The 16442-nt window shown below is 63.8% G+C and overlaps 1 protein-coding gene across 9 annotated transcripts in view; it reads left to right on the top strand.

Annotated features, from left to right (window-relative positions):
- Positions 1–11032, top strand: part of MEGF6 (multiple EGF like domains 6) — a 39026-nt gene extending 27994 nt beyond the window's left edge. For 4 of the 9 annotated variants that reach the window (XM_068538738.1, XM_068538737.1, XM_068538734.1 and 1 more), the window contains 18 exons: positions 501–626; positions 1342–1473; positions 1607–1735; positions 1863–1994; positions 2540–2668; positions 2758–2886; positions 3074–3202; positions 3577–3705; positions 4011–4139; positions 4525–4653; positions 5044–5172; positions 5674–5802; positions 6801–6929; positions 7210–7338; positions 7573–7701; positions 7789–7917; positions 8525–8653; positions 10028–10329. In XM_068538738.1, coding sequence (XP_068394839.1) covers positions 501–626; positions 1342–1473; positions 1607–1735; positions 1863–1994; positions 2540–2668; positions 2758–2886; positions 3074–3202; positions 3577–3705; positions 4011–4139; positions 4525–4653; positions 5044–5172; positions 5674–5802; positions 6801–6929; positions 7210–7338; positions 7573–7701; positions 7789–7917; positions 8525–8653; positions 10028–10329 — 2498 coding nt within the window. Of the gene's footprint in view, positions 1–500; positions 627–1341; positions 1474–1606; positions 1736–1862; positions 1995–2539; positions 2669–2757; positions 2887–3073; positions 3203–3576; positions 3706–4010; positions 4140–4313; positions 4443–4524; positions 4654–5043; positions 5173–5673; positions 5803–6800; positions 6936–7209; positions 7339–7572; positions 7702–7788; positions 7918–8524; positions 8654–10027; positions 10330–10401 lie in introns of those variants that run through there. The other 5 variants (XM_068538743.1, XM_068538736.1, XM_068538742.1 and 2 more) reach the window with 5 other exon arrangements.
- Positions 11033–16442: the final 5410 nt, after the last annotated feature.

Below are 16442 nucleotides of genomic sequence, written 5' to 3'. Positions count from 1 at the left end.
CTGCAAGCCCACCAGAGCAGCCACTGCAGCCCTCACGGGTGGGGCGAGGCTCCGTGGCCCCTGCATTTTCTCCCGAAGCCCTGCTGTGGGCCCAGAGCCGCCTGGCTGCTCTCATTCCTGAACATGGGGGTGACCAGCAGGGGGTCCCCAGGGTGGACCAAAGTGGGAGGAAGGCAGAGCCAGCCCTGCTCCCCGCTCTCCAGGGTCCTGGCTGCCCGCCTCCCAAGCCCTGCTGGCCTGTGGTCTCCAGGCCGCCCCTCACCACCGCTCCCCAACGCAGGTCAGCCCAAGCAGGCCCCTCCTTGTCCTGCCCCGTGTCCCCCGTCTCCTGCCCACTCCCATGACCGCCCTCGTCACCCAGGGGACCCCGGCTGTGTCCAGCAGCGCTGCTGGGGCAGGGGGCAGGTGCCGGGGGCAGGTGCCCGGGGCAGGGTGGGGCCTCCAGGGGAGGCGGGCAGCTCCCCGTGGTGGAGGCTGAGGCCCTCTGCTCCCTCCCGCAGAGTGCCCGGCCGGGACGTTCGGCAGGAACTGCTCAGGCTCCTGCTTCTGTGAGGGGGCCCCCTGCGACCGGGTCACGGGGCAGTGCCTGTGCCCTCCTGGGAGGACCGGGGCTGACTGTGGGGCAGGTGAGTGGCAGCCATGTCCCGGGGTCTCCTAACGTCCCTGGGCTGCATGACTCCTGGCCGTGTTTGGGGAGCCCAGCCTGGATCCCATTTGGGGACCCCAGCCCCGGGCTGTGTTTGGGGAGCCCAGCCTGGATCCCATTTGGGGACCCCAGCCCCGGGCTGTGTTTGGGGAGCCCAGCCTGGATCCCATATGGGGACCCCAGCACCGGGCTGTGTTTGGGGAGCCCAGCCTGGATAACATTTGGGGACCCCAACTCTGGGCTGTGTTTGGGGAGCCCTGGCCTTAGCCCTGGAGCCCTGCAGACCCCAGGCCAGTCCACAGCAACTGCGAGAGCTCACAGCAACCAGCCTTGGGTCTGGACGTGGGCGTCTGCGGCTGCCCTGTGGCCATGCCCACGGAGGGTGCACGCACTGGGAACTGTCAGCCGTGGAGACAGGTTGACCAGCGGCCCCCAGCCCTCCCCGGGCCTGTGGCTTGTCCTCTAGGCACCTGTTCACTCTGGGTGCCCACCTTTTGCCTGTTGAGCCATTCTAGGGCAGGGGCTCCCTTTCTGGGGGTGGACGCCCTGTAGCCTGCAGCCCGTGAGGAGGCTGGGGGTTCCCGTGACCTGTGCCTCTCCCTCCTCCGGGACAGCTCAGGTGGGGACAGAAGTTCCTGCTCCCCGATGGGCCCAGCAAGGCCCCAGGGGAGACTGACTGGCTGTGGTGGGGCTAGATTGTCCTGAGGGTCGCTGGGGGCTCGGCTGCCAGGAGATCTGCCCGGAGTGCGAGCACGGTGCCTCCTGTGAGCCTGAGACCGGAGCCTGCCTGTGCCGCCCTGGCTTCATGGGCAGCCGCTGCCAGGACAGTGAGTGCCCGCCGCCCCGACCTCGGCCCCGCCTGCGATCCCCGTGTCCCATCCCTGTGTCCCGTACCCATGTCCCCCTGCCCCCGGCCCCGAGTCCCCTGTCCCCAGCACGCTCACCCTGCCCTCCCTGCAGCTTGCCCAGCAGGCTGGTTTGGGCCCAGCTGCCAGATGCGATGCTCTTGCATCAACGACGGGCTCTGCCACCCGGTGACTGGCCGCTGCAGCTGCGCCCCGGGGTGGACCGGCCTCAGCTGCCAGAGAGGTAGGCGGCCTGATGTGCAAGCGTCCCTGCCCTGCCCTGGGGAAGCCTCCGCCCAGGCCCCGGGGAGGGCCCTGGACCCCAACGTGGCTGTGGTCACCTGCACAGGGTGACCCGGCCCCTGTCGCAGCCTGTGACAGCGGCCACTGGGGACCTGACTGCAGCCACACCTGCAACTGCAGCGCAGGCCACGGGAGCTGCGACGCCGTCAGCGGCCTGTGTCTGTGTGAGGCCGGCTATGTGGGCCCGTGGTGCGAGCAGCGTGAGTCCCGGCCCAGCCCGCACGCGCACACACATGCACACCGGCACGTGCACACACATGCACACGTGCACACACATGCATACGCACACGTGCACATGCCCAAGTGTCGGGGACCTAGTCCTGCCCTCCTGTCCGCGGACAAACAGGGAGTCTCCTTGCCTGAGCCCACCCCCCTCCCTCCCCGGCCTGGACCAGGCTCCACCCTGCCACCTGCCTGGGCCCAGCAGAAGGCCCACCTGGAACAGCAGGGAGAGGTGGGGCAGTTGCACCCCACAGGACACCTGGCACCTGGAGGAGGGGAGGAAGATGTCTGCTAAGGACCGAGGGCCTTGCCCTGGCCGGGTTGGTGGGTCTGGGTGGGCCTGGGGCTCCCTCCTCCCCAGGGCTCGGGGCTCGGTTCCTAGCTGGGGGACGGTTGCAGAGGCCTTGGGTATGGAGGGGCTTCTCCCGCCCCACAGTCCCGGGCCCTGGCCCGGTGGTGGTGGACGCCTGGGGAGGATTGGGTCAGGCCCACCGTCCCCCCAGCTGATGGTCTGGTGTCTCAGGGTGTCCCCAGGGCTACTTCGGGCCGGGCTGTGGGCGGCAGTGCCAGTGTGAGCACGGGGCAGCCTGTGACCATGTCAGCGGGGCCTGCACCTGCCCGGCCGGCTGGAGGGGAACCTTCTGTGAGCGCGGTGAGCCAGGGTGCAGGCCGGGGTGGCCGGGCGTGTGGGTGGGGACCCATGACCCCTGGCCATCTCCCATCACCGCCCCCTGCCTGCAGCCTGCCCGGCCGGCTTCTTTGGAGTGGACTGCCACCGCGCCTGTGACTGCAGCACCGGGGTGCCCTGCGACGCCGCGAACGGCTCCTGCCTCTGCCCTGCTGGCCGCCGGGGCCCCCGCTGTGCCCAGAGTGCGTGAGGCCCCCATCAGCCCTGGGTGCTGCCCATTAGGGTTAGGGTCAGCCCTTATCTGTGGCCACCCTGACTGGTGCCCAGGCCAGAGGGAGGGGCAGATGGACCACAGCAGCCTGGGACCATCTGCTGCAGCCCCTCCCGGGGTCCGTTCCCCCGGCCCATGACCGCCCCTCTCTCCTGCAGCTTGCCCAGCCCACACGTACGGCCACAACTGCAGCCAGGCCTGCTCCTGCTTTAATGGGGCCTCCTGTGATCCTGTCCATGGGCAGTGTCGCTGTGGCCCTGGCTGGATGGGGCCCACCTGCCTACAGGGTAAGCCCTGCCCAGGAGTCTGGGGCCAGGCAACGTGCTTGCCCCTCCCTGGGCCGTGCAAGGTCACATGGTGTGGGGCGCGAGGTGGGCATACAGCTCGCTGGGAATGGAGGGCAGGGAGGGCGGGGGCCCATGCCCCCGCCATGGGGCACCTGGGGAGGGGAGGAAGGCTTAGGACCACACCCTTCAGCCCTGAGCCCCCTGAGGCTGGGCAGGTGGGCCTGGGGAGCCCTGGAGCAGGTCCTCCTAGAGGCAGCCCTAGGTCCCTGCCCTTTGGGGCGGGCCTGCAGATCCAGTGGGCTGGCCCTCCGAGGGCTCAGGCCCCCTGCCTGGCTGGCGGGGATGCTGCAAGTCACTTCTCTCTCCGTCCCCAGCCTGTCCCGCGGGCCTCTACGGCGAGGACTGTCAGCATTCCTGCCTCTGCCAGAACCAGGGCACCTGTGACCCTGTCTCAGGCCACTGCACCTGCCCAGAGGGCTGGGCTGGGCTGGCCTGTGAGAAGGGTGAGCGCTGGGCGGGCGGAGGAGGAAGGAGGGACCCTGGGGGTCTGGAACCCAGGGCCAGCGCCCCAGTGTGCCTCGGTGCAGCCCCCTCCCCCTGTGGTTGCCTGGTGTTGGGGGTCAGGGTCCTGGGGTGTGGCCTGCAGTGTGACCAGCCCACTGGGCACCCCTCCTTCCCAAGGACACAGGATCCGAGGCTCTGAGTGCAGGAAGCAGGGGCGGGGCGGGGGTGTCCTGGGTCCCAGGGGCATCGCCCTGCTCCAGGGCTGGACCCTCACCGGTCTCCTCACATGTCCCCGCCTCTGCAGAGTGCCTCCCGGGGTTCTTCGGAGCCGGCTGCCAGCATGTCTGCGGGTGCCTCCACGGCGGCCTCTGTGACCGGCACACAGGCCACTGCCTCTGCCCGGCCGGCTGGACCGGGGACAAGTGCCAGAGCCGTGAGTGGGGCGGGTTAGGGCCCCCTCCAGTGTGGCCTCAGCTCACGCCAGGGTGTGGAGGCGTCCCCGGGGTGGGCAGTTGCCAGGCAGGGGGCAGGGCTGTGGGCTGAGCTCCCAGGGCCGCCCCGAGCAGGACTCAGCCACCCGCCCGCCCGCCCGCCTCTTTCCCCGCAGCCTGTCCCAAGGGCACGTTCGGGGTTCGCTGTGAGGGGCACTGTGCCTGCCGGCGGGGGGCCACCTGCCACCACGTCACCGGGGCATGCCTCTGCCCGCCGGGATTGAGGGGCTTGCGGTGTGAGAATGGTGAGCCCCCAGCTCCGCTGGTGCTCCGGGTGGGGTTGGGCCCTTCACACGGTGACCCCTCCGGGCCCACGCTCCCCTGCAGCCTGCCCGCCCGGCTGGTTTGGAGAGGCCTGTGCCCAGCGCTGCCAGTGCCCACCCGGCGTTGCCTGCCACCACGTCACCGGGGAGTGTCACTGTCCCCCAGGCTTCACTGGGCCCGGCTGTGAGCAGGGTAGGTGACCAACCTGGGCGGGCCCTGGGGCAGGGGGTGGCTCAGGCCACACGTGCCCCTGTGCTGGGCCCCAAACCTCTACCCGCAGGAGGGGCTCCGGGAGGTGACTCCCGGGAGGACGCTTGCTCCAGGCAGGGCCGGCACTGACCCCCTGCCTCCTCACCCCAGCCTGCCCGCCCGGCGCCTTTGGGGAGAGCTGTGGGCAGAAGTGCCAGTGCCCCGGCGAGAACCAGGCCTGCCACCCTGCCTCGGGGGCCTGCGTGTGTGCCGCTGGCTACCACGGTGCTGCCCATGCCGCCCGCTGGGCCCTCGGGAAGGATGACGTGGGAGGTGGGAGGTCAGGGCCTTTGGAGCCCCCCGGCCCCTGGCAGCTGGCCCCTCCCCCTGCAGGGTGCCCGCCCGGGCGGTTCGGGCCCGGCTGTGAGCAGCTGTGTGGGTGTCTTAACGGGGGCTCCTGTGACGCGGCCACAGGGGCCTGCCACTGCCCCTCTGGGTTCCTCGGAAGCGACTGCGGCCTCGGTGAGTGGCCAGCCTGCGGGCAGGACAGCCCCTGACCACCCCCCTTCTTGGGCCCGCCCCCCGGGGCCTGGCTGCAGGCTGGGCTAAGCTGGGGGTTCCGTGTGACCAAAGCATCCCTGCCGGCCAGCTCTGCCTGGCTGTGTGCTGTGCCCCCGGCTCAGGCCGTGTCCACCAGGGGCCATGCAGAGGCCAGCCGGGCATCCTGCCGAGAGAAGGGCCTTTCCCTGAGCCAGGTGGGACCTTTCCAATCATCTGGAATCCTGGCTGGGCTGGCGGGGTGGGTGGGGGCCACCGTGAGTCACTCGCGGCAGCGTAGGCCGGCCCCCAGCAGAGCCAGCGGGCAGGGGGCGTGGCAGCAGGCAGCCCCACCCCATCTGGGCAGACACGGGAGTCTCCCCAACCCGCCCCATCCCCCGGCCCATCCCGCCCCATCCCGGGTTGACACGGCGGAGAGAGGGGGAACCAGCCTGGAGTGGCCACCCTCCCATTTCCTCCTGGCAGCCTGTCCACACGGCCGCTTCGGCCCCGGCTGTGCCCACGTGTGCGGGTGTGGGCAGGGGGCGGCCTGTGACCCCGTGACCGGCACCTGCTCCTGCCCCCCCGGGAGGACCGGCGTCCACTGTGAGCACGGTGAGAGTCTGCTCCCCCTGCTGCCTTGGGTACTTCACGGTGTCACTCCGTCAGCCTCGGGGCGAGGGTGATGGGGTGAAGCCCTGGGGTCACTGGGGGAGAACTGGGTCCCCAACGTTAATCCCCCAAGTGCCCTGAGGATAAGAAGTGAGGGTCTAGCTTGTGTTGACAGCAGCGCCCACTCGGGTCATCGGGTCATCCAATAGCACCCCATGCCTTGCCTTGACCTGTGACCCCAAGGCCCAGGCCATCAAGTGACCTGTGGCCAGTGGGGGATGAACACATTCTGACCCAGAGCCCCCCCCCCCCAGCAGGAGGGGTCAGGCGGCTGTTTCGTCTGAGGACGGAGCCAGCCTTCTGGCTGATGTCCTCTTGGGATGGGGTCCCTCTGGCCTTTCTACCGGGCCCAGTGGCCAGGGACCCCACCTAGAGGGAGGCCTAGAGCACAGCCCATGGTGGGGAGACGGGGCGGTCCCTGGGGACAGTGGTGGGGGCTCATGCTTACGGTGGCATGCATGGTCCTCAAGGCCCTGCTTGGCCTGGCCCCGCACTCTGGTGGGTCTGAGCCCCCTGCCGCCCTCTGGTCCTCATCAAGGGGCCGGTCACACTCCCCTAGGCCCGCAGGGAAGGACGGTAGCCATGGGTCAATCAGCGTGTGAACAGGGGCCACCTGGAGTGCAGGGTTGCCCAGCCTCCTCTGTGCTACCACCTCCAGGAAGACTTCCCTAACCCCCTCCCGCCAGCTGGGCAGGCACTCACAGCCCCTGGAGGGCCCTGGTCCCTTTCGTCCTGTGTTCTCCTCAGTGCCGATCAGGCCCGGCATCTGCGGAAGGTAGATGAACGGGCAGGACGTTTTTGGTGTTGTTTCTTGGCGCGTGTGTGCCTAGGGGTTAGGGACTGGTTCTGAGAGGCCCGGGGAGTGTTTGTTGAATGACTGTCAGATTGGGGGGGTGCGTCCCTGGGACAGAGCTCTGAGCAGCGCCCGACTCTGTCCCTAGGTTGCCCCCAGAACCGGTTTGGTGCAAACTGTGAGCACGTGTGCTCCTGCAGAAACGGGGGCCTGTGTCACGCCGCCAACGGCAGCTGCTCCTGCGGCCTGGGCTGGACGGGGCTGCACTGCGAGCTGGGTGAGGGTCCGTCTGGGACAGCCTGGGGGCCACATCGCCGCGTGAGCTGGAGGGGTGGCGCCTGCAGGGGAGCGAGGCCGTACCCGGTGTGGTGGTGGCGGGGTGGGGGGCCCTAGGATCCCGAGGAGGCCCGTAGCTCGAGGGCGTTTGCGGGGGCCACAGGCTGCCGTAGGGCCGGGCGAGGCTGCCGGGCTCGCGCGCATCAGGCTGGTGCCCAGGGGCCAGCGCCGTGCCCCTGCTCTCCCGTGGCGGGAGGCTGACCCGCCGGGCCTCTCCCCAGCCTGCCCCGCTGGGCGCTACGGTGCTGCCTGCCGCCTGCAGTGCTCCTGCCGCAACCACGGCGCCTGTGAGCCCTCGTCGGGCGCCTGCCACTGCGGCCCCGGCTTCTACGGCCAGGCCTGCGAGCATCGTGAGTCGTGGGGTCGGCCCCTGTCCCGGCGTCCGCTCCTCCGCTTTCCGTGTCACTCCCCGCGGGGGGCCCGATGAGATGAGGCCTGACCCCAGCTTCGTTGGGGCTCCCGGGTCAGAGGTCCCGGCTCAGGGCCGGGCCTGGGTGGGAGGAAGGGGGAGCTGGGCCCCTGACCCGGTCCTTGGCTCACTCTGGGCAAACTGAGTCAGGAGCTCCAACCCGGGTCTCCCTCAGCCTGTCCCCCTGGCTTCCACGGGGCTGGCTGCCGGGGGACGTGCGAGTGTCAGCACGGCGCCCCCTGCGACCCCGTCAGTGGCAGGTGTCTCTGCCCTGCCGGCTTCCGCGGCCAGTTCTGCGAGAAGGGTGAGTGCCCCGTGCGCCCACGTGCTCCCATCCGGCCCCTCACCCTGGGTGCGGGACAGGTGATGCTAAGCCCGCTGCCCCCACCAGGGTGTGAGCCGGGCTCGTTTGGAGAAGGCTGCAGCCGGCAGTGTGACTGCGAGGACGGGGTGCCCTGTGACCCGGTCACCGGCCACTGCCTATGCCCCCCGGGGCTCACGGGGGCCACCTGTGACCTGGGTGAGTCTGGGGTCCCGCTTGGTGGGGGGCATGGGTGCGGGTCTCTGTCAGTGGTATGGACCGTGTTGATGGAGCCCCATCTGTGCCACGGTGTGGCCTGGGCACCGTGCCCAACCCGTCCCTCTGCAGGGGCCCCAGCACGGAGCTCCTGCTTGGGGCTGTCAAGGCCAGTCCTGCCCTCTGGCCCCCACTTGAGTCCCCAGATAGCCTCTCCCTTGAGTGTGGGCTGCAGTCCTAGAGAGAGGCCCCAGTTAGGTGGGAAGGAAACGCGCCAGCATCCCAGACGTGCCAGGGGAGGAGGCGCCGGCCCTGGGGGCTCCACACACGTCCTCCTGGCTCTCGGCCGTCTTGCCCTGGAGGGAGCATCGCTGACCGCCAGCTCCCCTTTGCCGGCGGGGGGCTGGGCGGGAAGGCGGGGCAGTGATTCTGGGCCCGTGCCTGGCGCCTGGCGCTTTCCCACGTGAGAGCTCCTGCAGGACAGGGAAGCTAAGGCCCCAGGTCCTTGCTCCCGCACATCCCCCACGGGGTGGCCCGAAGCCTGGGGTCCCGGCCCCAGGCAGACAGGAGTGGCACTCAGGCCCGTCTCTCCCGCGTCTTGTGCCCTCAGGCTGCAGCAGGGGCTTCTTCGGGCCAGGCTGTGCCTTGCGCTGCTCCTGCGGGGGTGGGGCTGACTGCGACGCTGTCAGTGGGCAGTGCCACTGCGTGGACGGCTACATGGGGCCTATGTGCCAGCAGGGTGAGTCAGGCTCGGGGGAGCAGAGGGAGGACCCTGTGCTGGCTGGGCCAAAGGTCACCAGCCCGGCGCGGTGCCCGTGGCATCTGCAGGCCTCTGATGTGCCAAGTGTGAACCTCCAGCCCTTGGACCATGGGGCCGGACTCGGCCGTGGGCCAGCCTGACGTGCCCTGCTGACTCCAGGCCCAGACAGCGGCTGGGGTGGGCTCAAACTGCAGAGGGCGGAGACCCCACGGGCAGGGCTGGGTGATCCAGCATGGGTGGGCGCAGACACAGCCCACCGCCCCACCCCTTCCTCGCCCTGCGTGTGTGTGAACCAGGGCACGACGGTGCGCCGTGCACGTGTGTGCAGTAGCACAGGCGTGTGCTCCGGTCTGTGCACGCTAGCACCTGCGTGTGTCCCAGTGTGTGCGTGCCAGGGCCTGTGTGTGCTCCCATGCGCACGTGTGCTTCCCGGCATGCCTGTGCTCCAGTGCGTACGTGTGCCTGTGTGCACCCACGGGCAGGGTCGGGGAAGGTGCCGTGATGGCACCGTGGCCTCTCAGCCCCCGAGGCTCTGGGGGAATGTGCTGTCAGCAGGCAGAGCTCGGGGTGCCCTGCCCCTCCGGCCAGCTGTGCCCCTCTGGTGTCCCCTGGTCACCTCCCCCAGGTCCAGCCTGCTCCTGGGAAGAGGTAGCACCAAGAGGTTGTGTCTGCCAAGGGAGACCAGAGGCTGGCTTGGGGCCTGTGCCGGGCAGGCCCTGAGATGGGGTGAAGGGGGAGCCAGGCTGTGAGCAGGGATTCCAGTCTGGGCTCCTTGGCTTGGGGATCCCAGACATGGTCTTCATATTGTGTGTGCATCTTTTTGAGTCAAGGCAGCCCTGGCCCCAAACTGTTAAGCACCTTTAGGGGAGGGATCCCACCTCCCGCAGAGGCGGGGGGGTGGGGCAGGTGGAGGCAGAACCTGGGGGGCTGGTGCTGGGATGAATGCTGTCCACGGCGGCACCTGGTGGTCAGGTGTGGTACTGCGCTGCATGCATCCTGGGCGGCCTTGACCTTTAGCGAGGGTCAGGAGCTGGGGGTTCACCTGCCTGAAGCCCCGTCTGCTTGAGCAGAGCCCTGCTAGGAAGGAGGACAGGCAGGGCCTCACTGCCCCCTGTCCTGGAGTGGACCCTGCTTGGTTCTTCCCCATCCAGCCCAAAGTCCCACCTCCCGGCCCCTCTTCCGGCAGGCAGGGCTGGGGACTTTCATTTGGGGAGGGGGAGAGCCCCATCATTTGCATAGGAGTGAGGCGGGGAGAGGCCATGCAAGGTGGGAGTGGGGGTCCCTGCAGGCCTCGCTGCCCCGTTTCTGTTGCCCACCAACGGGTGGGGCAGTAACATGTTTGTCTGCCTTCAGGTGGGCCCTCCCAGTTCCCCGAGACCGCATCCCCAGCCCTGGGCCCAGGTAAGGGGGCCGGGGACATCCCCGCATTGCCAGGAGGGTGGCATTTGGTGGCATCGCGTGTTCGTTACCAGCAGACTAAGGCCAGAGGAGGGACGAGGATTGGGCACTTGCGTGGGATCTGGGCCCCACTGGGTGGCGGGCATTCCAGAACCTGGACCTCAGAGGTGAGGCGTGGGGGGCAGCTGGGGAGCAGCGGCTGGGCTGTCTCCCCCCTCTGTCGGGCTGGAGCTGGAAGGACAGGAGGGGAGTCCTGAGCCCAGAGCTCTGAAAACTTGGAGAGTTTGCACCTGCCCTGGGGCTGACCTGCTCTTCTCCTGCCCCTTCAGTGGCTTCACAATCAGCCTCTCACCGCCCCGGCCTCAGCAGCAGCGCAGAGAAGCACTAGCTCAGGGGCAGCCCCCGCCGAGGCCCGTCTCCCAGGGGCCGCTGAGAGGACCCAGGGGCCTTGGTGACCACTGAGGAGGGACGCCGGGGGCCGGGACTCTGGCCCCGCCCTTGTCTCCGAGGCCTGGGGACAGTCGTGCAGCTGCAAGGATCGTCTGGCCACGAGGAGGGAGGCCCTGCCCGGCCGGGCTCTGCAGCACCGGGGCACCGGCGTGGGGACCACAGTGTGGAGGAAGCCCCCCGACCGGCGCCCTGGGGTGGGACTGCGGGCAGGTGTGGGTGCAGGTGCGGGCGTGAGGCCCCTGACCTCGGAGCAAGTTCTTCTGGTGCTAGGCCCTGGGACTGCTGCAGCTCAGCCTGTTTACCTGGAAACAGCTGGGCCGTATTTATGGAAAGGTATTTATGGGCAGCCAGACATGCCCACTGCACCCCTGGGCGCTGGAGGGCTGCCCGCCTCCTGCCCAGCCTGGGAAGCCCTGACTTGGGACTGCGGGGCCCTGAGGGGCCCCTGGGTGGGTGCTTCGGTACCATGTGAAACCCAGGAAGTTAAGAAAGGAGCAGCCACTTCCTCAAGGCCTGTGTGTTCACTGCTTCGTGTGGGCCCCACGGGGTGGCCTCCTGGGCCTGCCAGCATGAATGCGCCTGACCAGAGAGGCCCGTTTGGCCCCTGTGCCCCTCTGGGGACAGGGGTGCCACACAAGCAAAGTTGGGGTCTATCCCAGTTCCCGGTGCTCTGGAGGGGCATGGGGCCCCGAGACCGAGGAAGCCCTGAGTCCTAGAGCCTGCGTGGGGGAAGCATGGCCCCGAGGGGAGGAGGGCAGGGGTGCTGTCGGGGGCAGCCAGGGCGCTCCCCTACTCCTACCCCTGCCCTATCTTCAGGGTAGAGCCAATGGGGAGGGCTGGACCCAGATTGTCACGCCGGACACTTAGGTCTGGGCTGTAGCCCCCTCTCCCCTCCCCTCCAGCACCAGCCCAGGTAGCTGATGCCTCCAAGGGCAAAGGATCTCATGGGGCAAAATAGGGTGGGTTCTAGAAAGCCCTGTCCCCTTAGACAACTAGTGAACAGCCAGTAGCAGAGGAAACCGAATTAATGGGCCACCGTGTTAAGACTCTGAGGTACATAAATATAATCCATACCCTGGAAGGGGTTGGGGATGGTGGTGGTAACGTGATGCAGGAAGAAGCAGGCCGAGAAGGACCAGCGTCAGGACTGAGCGGGAGGTGTGGGAGCTGGAGTCGGAGGGAGGGCGGCAGGAATCAGGCTGAATAATGGGTTTTCCAGCTCAGGACACTCCCAGGAGGCAGCGTGGAGGCTGAGAGAGAGAAGATACAAAGGAAAGATCGGTAGAAATGGACAAGGGAAGTGTTAACACCCATGTGTCTGAAGTCCTAGAAGAAGAAGGTAAAAACCATTGACACAAAACAGCAAGTTCTCAGGTCCAAAGCTGGATGATCTCAGATGGAAAGCACTCAAGGTGCAAATAAAATAAAATAAAAAAGCCCTAGTCCAAAGAACTTACAGAATACTAGTGACAAGGAGAAATTCTACAATGCCCAGAAAAAACAAACAGGAGTCAAGAGTGACATATCTGACTCCACAGCAGAAACACTGAAAGCGAGAAGACGGTGATGTTGATTTCAAAATGTTGAAGAAAAGATGTTGAAATTTGAATTCCATGGCCTTGAATCATGTGTCCTGCTAAACTGTCATTGAGAAGCAAAGTGGATGTTTATTCTCAGGTGTCCAGGGCCTCGGTGGGCACCGCGCTAGAACCAGACGTGAAAATACACTCAGAGAAGTTTCCCAGCAAGAAGGGAAAGTGTGAGATAGTCACTGCATTTCCCATATGACCTAGTGATTAAGAGAATCAAAACAATCACAGCAGAAGCCAGGTGAGGTGGGAGCTGAGGCAGGTGGGGAAGAGAAAGACACTGATAAAAGGAAACCAAACCCTAGTGCAGTTGGAGCTGAATAAGAAACTGTGACCTCCGGAAAAATGCTGGCAGGATGTTTAACTTTCAAGTGGGAGGGAATTTCACCTCTCCAGTGGAAGGCAGGAAGGAAGGAAACGTCAAGCAGAATAAGAAAGTAGATTAAAGCCTGATTGAAGTTGTTACAGATGATCAAAAATCAGATCCCTAGACTGCGTTAAACATTCTTCAACAGCATTTTATTTACAAAAGACATACCTGGAAGGACAGAAGTATAAGCATACAAAGTAAACAGAAAGAAAGCCGGGCCGTGAGTTTTGCTATTTCAGGGTGAAAAGCACCGTATGTGACTGTATGTAAATATACACACATACGTGCACCAACAGTCGAGGCTCAGATTCGTAAAGCAGTGGTGGGTGTGACAGGTGGAAATGATTAAACTGGTTATTTTAATATGCTATTTACAAAAGCCAATACAAAAGCAAGACAGCAATGATAACGTTTTAATCATCTTTACACACATGCTGTGTATACCTATGCTTATATTCATTTATTTATATTCATATATATACACATCTATGTTTAAGTCTATGAACTTCACACTCAACGAATGGAGAATAATGGAACATTGAACAAACCTAAAATTCCATCTTTGAAGAGTAATAAAGAAGAATATTCTAACAAGATTGATGATTTTTTTAAACATGAAGCAAGAAAAAAAAATACAGAAGATGGGAGGGTTAACTACAGACACAGAGAATAAGACATAAAAGAGAATATTATGAACAACTACATACCAGTAACTTTGAACACTTAGAAAAATGGGTATGTTTTGGGAAAGTATAAAATGCCAGGATCAGTGTAAGTAGAAATGAAAAACTTGAATAAACTAGTAACTTAAGTAAATGCAAATGGTAGTCACAGCTCCCCCTCCCCCTCTGTCACCAGGAACGCCTGGGACAGGTGTCGGTAAAGGGGGCTGGGCCAGACTTCTGAGACACAGGAACTTGTCTGATGTGAGATGTTCCAGAAACATTAAATAGAGGAAATGCGACTCATTTTAGGAGGCCAGTCCCAACTGGGTTCTACAACCAGGTGAGGGCAGTACGAGAAAAGAAAATTACAGACTCACAACATGTATGCGGAAAGCCTGAGTAAAATATGTCAGCTTCTCAAAACTATTTAGAAAAACCCACTTGATCCAATGGGACTTGGACCTGATTAAAATGAGAGGACAGTTTAACATCAGAAAATGTGTCCATGTGTTTGGGTGACACGAAAAATCACGATGGTCTTGCTAGAAGTAGAAACAGCATTTGATAAAGTTCAGCTCTCTTTCGGATGTAAGTTCTTGGAAAACTGGTTACAGAAAGGCGCTTTCTTGGCAATGGACATGTGCTAAGGATATACTAGTTGAGCAGGGAAAATGATGATTCCAGCAAGTGGCCCAGGCCTCCTCGCCCCCAACCTGGGCTCCTGCCTCCCCTCCCCCACATTGCTGGTCTCCTCAGCCCTGATGTGACAGCCTGTATTTCTGGCTGTCCTTCCACATTAGAACTGGGGGCATGGGCTCGGCTTGCGTCATGCTGGGCCACCTGGATAGGACCTGGGTTGGGCCATGTAAACCTCGTGGGAAGAATGAACAAATTCCCTTAAAGATGGAGAATCAGATCGTCACTCACTCCTCCTGACCCCAGCAGAGCTTGGAGGACCCCAGGCCATACCATCAGGTGAGCAAAAGAAGTAAGAGGTGTTCAGACCTGAGGGGAAGGGACAAACCAGCCTGTCACTATAGGAAAGCTAAGAGGGCCAGAGACAGATTAGCACGATTATAAGAATTTGGCAAAGTGGGCCATAAAATCATATAGTTGATAGGAAACGTATAAAACCTATAAAAATCTGTAGTTCTAAAATACCGCCAATGACCCACTAGAAAACAGAATACAAAATAAGATCCTGTTCAACGTGGCAACAAACCCCGGAAATACCGGAATTTATCTGGCGAGAAGATGGGTGAAGCCCTTCACAGTTTCAGATCTTCAGGGCCAGAAAGTGAGGATGCTGGCCCCGGCCAGCCCTCAAATGGACTTGGTTCCAGTGACGGGGTAGATGGGTGACAACTGGGGGGGAGCGGTTTGGGGTCCAATGTCAGGAATGCTGACAAATAACAGAGAGCCGGGAGGAGGTGAGTGGGGTTCACCGAAACCCAAGGGCTCGCAGGGGTGTGGGTGGAGAAGCGCGATCTGCACATCCAAACACTGGTGCACAGCGTTGCTCCCAAGGGGCAGAAACGGCGGTCCAAGGGCTCTAAGGGAGGCCTGGGGATTGGGGTTCCCCAGGCACCGTTGGGTCCCAGGGGCCTGGGGGCCTTTGGATGCAGTGTAGGCCGAGGGCTGGGCCGCAGTGCCTGTGCCGGCCACCAGGGGCGATAGAGGGCAGCGGGGCGGGGTGGGCTGGGGTCTCCCAGCAGGAGGGACCCGTCAGGGATGTTCCCTAGTGGTTGGGAGCAGCCACATGTGCAGAGAGATCCTAAAGCTCATGTTGAGTGTGGTGAGAACGAGGTCACAGGAACATACACCCTTTATGTAAATTATGTCCCCCTCTCCATAGAGGGGAAACTGATTTACAAGGACATGCGGCACATGGGAGGGTCTTCTCCAGGCCCTGGGGTGATGAGCTCAACTCAGCCCCTGATGCTCCCCCCAACAGAGGGCTGGGGGCCATCCAGCTGTGTGACCGCCCACCCCTGGCCTTGGCGCTACCGTGAACCACACCCCTTGTGCTCCTGCCTCTCCAGGGAGGGTGGAGGGTGCCCACTGCCCCTCGGGGCTGGGCACTGAGGTGCCCAGGGCAGCTCTGGGGAAGGGGTGCTAGCCCCCGCTCCTCACTGCTCCACAGTCACATCCACTCTGGTGGCCCGAGGCGAGAGGCCCCTGTGGAAGGGCTGGGACACCACAGTGTCGTTCCCACTGGACCCCATCTGGACATAGGATTTGCTGGAGTTGGCTGGGGTCCTAGGAAGCCTCAGTGGCCCCCCGCAAACCCGCTGACGCCACCAGTAGGCAGAGGGCCCTTGGGCCTCTATCTCCCCACTTTGTAACAGGAGGGGCCGGGCTGGGTCCATTCCTGGTGTCGCCCCCTCCCCAGTGGAGCAGGTGTGACAGGCTCCTGCATGGGGCCCCCTGTTATCTGGAGGGGGGAGTGTCACTAGGCACCAACACCGAGGACGTCTGTGGTCCTGAGAGGAGCAGCTTGGCAAGAAGGCAGGTCCGAGCTCCCTCCAGCTGGGGGTGGGGAGGGTCCCAGCTGGCCCTGCCCTGGGAGGGGGTCATGATGATGGGGTCATGACACCAGGGCCTGCAGGGCTGGACCCCAAGCTGAGCAGAGAGGCCCCTCGGAGGGGCCCCAGCAGGCACAGGTGCTGGGGGGAGCCTGGGCTTTCCTCTCACTGCCCACAACCCACCCTTCTAGGCCCCTCCAGGCCTCACCGCAGCTGGGGCTCTGTGCTTTCCGATTCTGCTGGGAGGGTTTTTGTCCCGAGCTGGCCTGGTCTGGCCTGGTCTGGCCCTCCCCAGGTGGACCCAGCCACCAGCAGCCCCGTCTCCAGTGACAGCCCCTCCCCAGGGTCCTGGGATGTCCTTCCTCCAGGCTAAGCATTCTTAACCTCTGCCTCCGAGGTAGAGGGCCTGCATCCACTTTGCAGAAGGAAACTGTGCTGAGGCCACTGACCCCAGGTCACTAAAGCAAGGACGTGGCCCAGGGCTTTTCCAATTAACTGAAAATGTACCTGGCAACCAATGGGCGGTGGGCTGGCCTGCCCTCCCCGAGAGTCAGGGGTCAGCGGTGAGAAGCAATAGGCAGGCTGCAGGCAGCTGGGCTTACACACCGATGCTGCCCACCTGCTCCTGCCCAGGGCACGTGCGCACACACACACACACACACACCTGCACCAGGGCACGTGCGCGCGCGTGCACACACACACACACACACACACACACACACACACACACACACACCTGCACCTCACCCTGGTCACTAGCTTGCCCCACGG

This window comes from Eschrichtius robustus, chromosome 3 (genome assembly GCF_028021215.1).
Source record: "Eschrichtius robustus isolate mEscRob2 chromosome 3, mEscRob2.pri, whole genome shotgun sequence".
Lineage (NCBI taxonomy): Eukaryota > Metazoa > Chordata > Mammalia > Artiodactyla > Eschrichtiidae > Eschrichtius > Eschrichtius robustus.
The sequence above is the reverse complement of the archived record's forward strand: the minus strand, read 5'-3'. Positions and strand labels throughout refer to the sequence as shown.